A 6747-nucleotide genomic window follows, 5' to 3' on the forward strand; every position below is an offset into this window, starting at 1 on the left:
ATACCTCAGACAAAACTTTATTCTTCCACAAAATAATTACTTTAGTTTGGGACAGATTTGAGCTTTTATAATCGTCTAATAGTACTAAGATACGGTGCGAGAAACATTTATGCGGAGAGAAATAATTATTTTTGGTTCCTGATATGGTTGAGGAGATAATGGTTCTATCATGGTGTTGGTTTTGAGTTGGAAAAAGGTCACCCCTTCGCTGTTGTATGAGTGGTGTTGGTCCCCAGGTGATTGTTTAAAGAGGTAACTGGTGGTGTCCCAGTTTCGGGGTGGTGGTGCAATTGTTCTGTATAGGTTTGCTGTTTTTTTTTTTCTCTTTTTGTTTTCTGGCCTTCGCTTTTTTGCAGTGTTTGTTTGGTGTAACTGTGGTTGCTACTAGCCGTTGTGTGTCTTGTGCACATGGCTTGCTTTAATAAAATTTTGCTGATCTTTCAAATATTAGAAGAGCATAGCCCTAATTACTGCTCACATTTATGTATTTTTTTAGACGACTCCTTATAAACCTATGATCTTTTCTTTGATGCAGTAAAAATGAACAGTGTTGATGAAGTCGCGGTAGCTCCGGTGGGTCCACCGTCTCCCTTGGAGTGGAAATTCTCTCAGGTTCTCAGTGAACGTGTGGCTGGTGTGGAGCTTCAGAGAGTGGACATAATTTCTGCTATTGAATTTGACAAGTCTGGTGATCATCTTGCTACTGGTGATTGTGGTGGTCGAGTGGTAATCTTTGAGAGGACAAACACCAAAGATCATGGCGAATTCCGTTACAAAACTGAGTTTCAGAGTCACATTCCTGAGTATGACTACCTTGAGAGTTTGAAGATAGAAGAGAAAATCAACAAACTCAAATGGTGCCAAACAACTAATGGGGCCCTTTTCCTTCTTTCTACAAACGATAAAACCATCAAATTTTGGAAGGTTCATGAAAAGAAAGTAAAGAAAATAGCTGAGATGAATGTTGACCATTACAAATCAATCGGAGGCATACCATCACTAAGATTACCCGTGGTAAGTAGCCATGAAACCAGCTTGGTGGCTCAATGCCGTAGAGTTTATGCCCGTGCACATGATTATCATATCAATTCTATTTCAAATAACAGCGATGGCGAAACTTTCATATCCGCTGATGCTTTACGAATAAATCTTTGGAACCTGGAAATAAGTAAACCAAGTTTCAATATTGTTGATGTAAAGCCTGCAAATATGGATGATGATCTGACAGAGGTTATAACATCAGCAGAATTCCACCCTACACATTGTAATACGTTGGCATATAGCAGTTCAAAGGGTTCAATCCGTCTAATTGACTTGCGACAATCAGCATTATGTGATTCGCATGCCAAACTATTTGAGGCGCCAAGATCCAGTTCATTATTCAAAGAAATAATTGCTTCTATATCTGACATAAAATTTGGGAAGGATGGGAGATACATATTGAGCCGGGATTACATGACTTTAAAGTTGTGGGACATTAATATGGATTCAGGTCCCGTTGCAACTTATCAGGTTCATAAGTATCTAAAATCTAAGCTTAAGGAATATTTATATGAAAACGAATCGATACTTGATAAGTTTGAGTGTTGTCAGAGTGGTGATGGATTACGGGTAGCAACTGGTTCTTACAACAATTTATTCCGAGTATTTGGCTGTGCTCCTGGAAGTACCGAAGCTACAACTTTAGAAGCCGGTAAAATTCCAACAGGACGACAAGTTCCAATCCCCTCAAGGCTGTCTAGATCACTGGGAAACAGTATAACACGAGTTGTTGGACAAGGTCAGTTTTCTTTCATTTCCTGTTGTTTAATTTAAGAAAAATCTCATCATATTTGTTTCTTACTATAAATTCAATTTTCATAAACAGGAGCAGAAAACAACAGGGTTGATGCAAATGGGAATTCGTTTGATTTCACGAAAAAGTTATTGCACTTAGCATGGCATCCATCAGAAAATTCAATTGCCTGTGCTGCTGCAAATAGGTTGTACATGTACTATGCAAAAGAGAAAGAGATGATTGAAGATGACATACATGCATTTTGATTTTGTTAATTTTTAGCATAGATATCTCTTAGATGGAGCAATTAAAACCTCGAGTACGGCATTTTTACATCGATTATTTTTGTGTTGGAGTTCTATCTGACATGTTTCCAAAGTCTTTTTTTTTTGTGTATGATTTAAGCCTGTTTTGAGAATTCATATTCAACTAAGTTTCTATCAGTGCATTCACAGTTCAAAATTATAACAGTGCTTATGATTTATGAGTTTGATAAACAAAATTGCATTAAGAGGTTTAAGGTGAATTCTTCTTGTGGAGGCTTCATGAGGATTGAGGAGTGAAAAGAGGGATTCTTGTCAATGACTAATTTATATAACTGGGAGGCAAGTATTTTCAATGCTTTCACCAAGTTAATTTCTCTGCTGGGGTGCTCGACGAGAGGCTGTTTTGAGGCGTGTTGTGCGACTGTTTGCAAGGCCTGTGCTGCTGGCTGCTTTTTTTGGCACCTGCAGAGGCTGTTTTGGCCTGTTTGTTCGGTGTCGTTTTTTTCTGCTCTTTTGTTCGGGTTTCTGCTGTTTTCGTGTTGTTTTTCGAGCGCCTATTTGTATTGTTGGTTTGTTTCCTGGCCGTTTCTGCAGTACTTTTGCAGTCGATTGTCATATATAATATGCTGTTTTCAAAATACCAAGTTAATTTTTCTGTGTGGATGGCTATGTTAAAATTTTGAAAACATTTTACATCTTGTGGTCTTAACGAACTCGCTGGTTGGTCAAAGCTTCAAAAATCTTATCATACTTTCATGGCTTTCATATGTTTTTTTTTTATTTTTGTTCAAGTAGCCTAGTGGCTAGAGCTCACACAATTAAATTGTGGAGAAGTGGAGTGTCTGGGGTTCGAACCCCAGCCCCTGCATATAATATGCAATATCCCTACCAACTGAGCTATGCTCACGGGGATATGGCTTTCATATGTTAATATTGTGCATTTATTACTCAAGGTGTTTATAATGCTTAACCAATTTTCACCAATTTTTTTTTATAAATCAAGAGCAAAATGTCATAAAAAGGAAATAGAAAACATTCCAACTAAGTTGGGATGTCTTGCAAATTTCAATCATTGTCAAGTGCTCATATATTAAAAAAAGGAAAAAGAAATACAAAAAAAAAAAAAACTGGGGGACATAAACCTAACTCAGTAAATCCATACAAAGTGAATTTCAACCTAATCAGGTAATACGAAAAAAGAAAAAAAAACACCAGTGGATGTCTAAAGTGTAGTGTATGGACCAACCGTAAACACAAAACGAATTCAAGAACGTACCAACAACTTCTTGCAACAGCAACAAACATAACATCTCTTTCGAGCCAAACAGTCAAACATCAAGCTTTCAAACCCTCCCCCAATTTTACCTCCCCCAATTTATTTAGTACCAAACTTTGTGAAGGTGGGAGATTCGACCGCCAACAAGGATACATAACCCCACTCCTACAACCCACTCTGCTGTGACACTAAGCTTCACGACCATTTCTAGCCAAATCCAACAATGACAGCGGAGAAGATTGCGGTTGTAACTAACCCCGCAATCGAACCTGTTTTTTAAACTTACAGCGTATGAATCTAACCGCCAGCAAGGTAACAAATTCACGATCCAACCACTCCCTGTAACATACAAACAAGAAACTAAATGACAATTTCTTGCCTATTCAGAACCATATTGAACCATTAAAAGCCGCAACAACGAACCAGCCACACAACCAAAGAGAACAATCAAGTGACAACCTGAAACTTTAAGAAATATTGTTATAACAACCAAAGCAAACACCAAAACCACCATGAGTTGAGATTCACGACGGCACTTTGCCTCTTTCTATATTTGAAAACCATCCAATACAACCTTCGTCAACGCAATGAACCACCAAACACAACGAGCGAGATGGATCGACGAAAACTGAAGGCCCCCAAATCGGACCGCTGTTGCCGAATACAGCAACAATCACCCAATCCTTGATAGTTAAGCAAAACCATCGGCTACCGCCATAAAGGAGAAGAAGTAGTTGAAAAGACCCATATGGGTTTCATGAACAAACTGCAGATCGCCAAGTCAAAGACCGCAAACTGGTCTAAATCCTACAAAACCACCAGCACCGAAAACGCCATCAGGTCTGGAAGAGGGGTGGTGCGGATGGCCAGCACCACTCATCGCACCACTAGGAAGGCCGCCATTACATATCTAAGAAGGAGTTTGGAAATAGGGAGGGTTGTGGCGGCGAGAAGCTTTTAGAGAGGGTTCAAATCCCCAATTTTCACCCATTGAGCTAACTTTTGGGGGTTGAGTTTCCTTTAGTTTGTCACCATCAACCCTTAAATTTGAACACCTTTATATTTCATACATTCATTTAACACACTATTTTCTCTATGTCCCTCTCTTTCTATCACATTATCCTCTCTCTATCTCTGTGTCTTTCAAGGTGTAGATGAGTTCTAGGTTTCTACCAATCTCTTTCCTTTCAACGTTGCAGGTATATTTGAAATTACAAAATGTTGTTGAAAAAAGGAGTAAAATCAGATTGCATATTATTATTTTATAATAAAACATGTTTTTTCATCTTAAAAATAAAAGTTTTATCGAATCAAGACTCATTTAAGTATCTCATAAAATTTACGAGACTCAATTAATTAGCATTTGAGTAAGATAAAATAGTTGTTCGTCGTTGAGAAAAATAAATCAAAAAAACTTGAAAATACGAGATACTTATTTGTCTCAAAGACAACAACATCAAAGCATTATCCCACTAAGTGGGGTCGTCTACATGAACCAAATTACACCATAATGTTCGATCATAAACTATATTTGTATCCAACTCATTGACCTCTTAATATTTCCTAAAAGTTTCTCTTATAATTTTTCTAAGTCTTCATCTACCTCTTTTGATCCGACTCTTCTCCATCTGATTTACTCTTCGTACTACAACATCTACCAGTCTTCTCACTATATGTCCAAACTACCTAATCCTATTTTCTATCATCTTCTCTACTATAGGTGTTACCCCAACTCTCTCTAATTGTGTCATTCCTAATCATATCATGTCTAGTCTTACCACTCATACAACGCAGCATCGTCATCTCCGCTACGTTTACTTGATTCTCGTGTTGGTTCTTAACCGCCCAGTACTTAGTATCATACAACATCTTTGGCCTGACTGATGTCCAATATAAATTTTCTTGCAACTTAAAGAGGCATTTTATTACCACATACTTGAAGTACAAAACATATTGGCGTGCAAGAAAATTAAGAGAATTTTTTTTATTTTTTTTTTATAAAAAAGAATGAGTAACCCATTTTAACATTTCTAATTAATGCAACTTTCATTAATTAAAAAAGAATATTTTTTATGTTGGTTAGAAAGAAAGTAAAAGTCTAGAAGGATCTAAAAATGGTGTTGCTTGATGTGCAAGAAAATATAATTGAGTTTTAGTGTAGCAATTTAATTTGTACGCGTAAAAATAATACGTATACAGGGGCGGAGCCACAGCAAGCACTCTGTGGGCATGTGCCTGCACAAAATTTTCATTTAAGTATATAGTGGTATTGTGTTGTGCAACTAACTGCCCTCCTTTTTTTAGTTTTTTTAGTAACTGCCCTCATTATTTGACTGTAGAAAAAAAAAAACTCACTGTATCACATTAAAACTAGTCCAAATACTTTTTTTCAGAGGAATCTATTCCAATTACTATTTTTTTAAAAAGGCTATTCTAATTACTTAATATCTCATTTATTATTTATTGATAAATTGATCAATTGATCATAGTATATATTTTGTGATTATTTGTAATAATTTATTTTTTCAATTTGGCTAAATTATATCATAAATTCTTTAAGTTATTTAATTGTAATAAGTTGATCATTTACGTTTTTTTTCGTACCTCTTAGGTCCTTTAAGTTATTTAACTGTAACAAGTTGGTCTGTTAAGTTTTTTTTTTCCGTATCACTTAATTTTTAAGTTATTAAACCGTAAAAATTTGAGAGATTTCAGATCTTAGAAATTTAATTTTTTCAACGCTTAAAATTTACAATTAAATAACTTAAAGGATCTAAGTTGTATGAAAAATACTTAATTTAAGAACCAACTTGTTACAATTAAGTAACTTAAAGAGCGTAAGTGGTACGAAAAAACTTAAAACCAACTTGTTGTGTAAGCCTTTCAATTTTTAATGCAAATTTTATTACTTCCTCCGTCCTAAAATGACTTAGTTGCATGTTTCACATATGTCAATACACAATTTTTTATCTTTAATACTTATAATCATCTATTAGCAAAAATTATAGAAAAAGATAATATTTTGAAAATACTCATTGAGACAAATCCATATCTTATATACCCCCACGATCTAAATATTCTGGCTCCGCCACTGCGTATACACCCTCAGATCGGAGACACAACTCACCAGTATTGATGGGTACGCATATATAGGTTGTCAGGTCTTATATACTTCGTACAAAAGATACTATAAAACTCTAGCTTCTTCTTTTCAGAAGAAAACAGTTCCATTTTATATTTCTATTCATCACTCTTTCAAATGAATGTGTTTGTGTTCTCAGATTTTTCGTCGTGTCTATCTCGGATCTCTTCGTTTCTCTCTCGGATCTCGTCATCTTTCTCTCAGATCGGAGTTCATCTTTATCACCCCAACAGTTGCTCTTCGGTAATTTGTTGTTTAACCTAATTTAGGTTTTCGTTCTTTAGAA

General features: G+C 35.8%; 1 protein-coding gene across 1 annotated transcript; it reads left to right on the forward strand.

Annotated features, from left to right (window-relative positions):
* The first annotated feature begins 540 nt into the window (after positions 1-540).
* On the forward strand, positions 541-2043 carry LOC11419844 (serine/threonine protein phosphatase 2A 55 kDa regulatory subunit B beta isoform). The gene is made up of 2 exons (XM_003589834.1): positions 541-1780; positions 1868-2043. The coding sequence occupies exons 1-2, from the start codon at positions 541-543 to the stop codon at positions 2041-2043; spliced, it is 1416 nt and encodes a 471-aa protein (XP_003589882.1).
* Positions 2044-6747: the final 4704 nt, after the last annotated feature.

The sequence above is a fragment of the Medicago truncatula genome, chromosome 1 (assembly GCF_003473485.1).
Source record: "Medicago truncatula cultivar Jemalong A17 chromosome 1, MtrunA17r5.0-ANR, whole genome shotgun sequence".
NCBI lineage: Eukaryota > Viridiplantae > Streptophyta > Magnoliopsida > Fabales > Fabaceae > Medicago > Medicago truncatula.

Excerpts from the sequence above, each read along its gene's own strand:
- LOC11419844 (XM_003589834.1), top strand. The coding sequence starts at position 541 with ATGAACAGTGTTGATGAAGTCGCGGTAGCTCCGGTGGGTCCACCGTCT. Across the intron at positions 1,781-1,867 it reads AACACGAGTTGTTGGACAAG|GAGCAGAAAACAACAGGGTT; the intron begins GTCAGTTTTCTT and ends TTTCATAAACAG.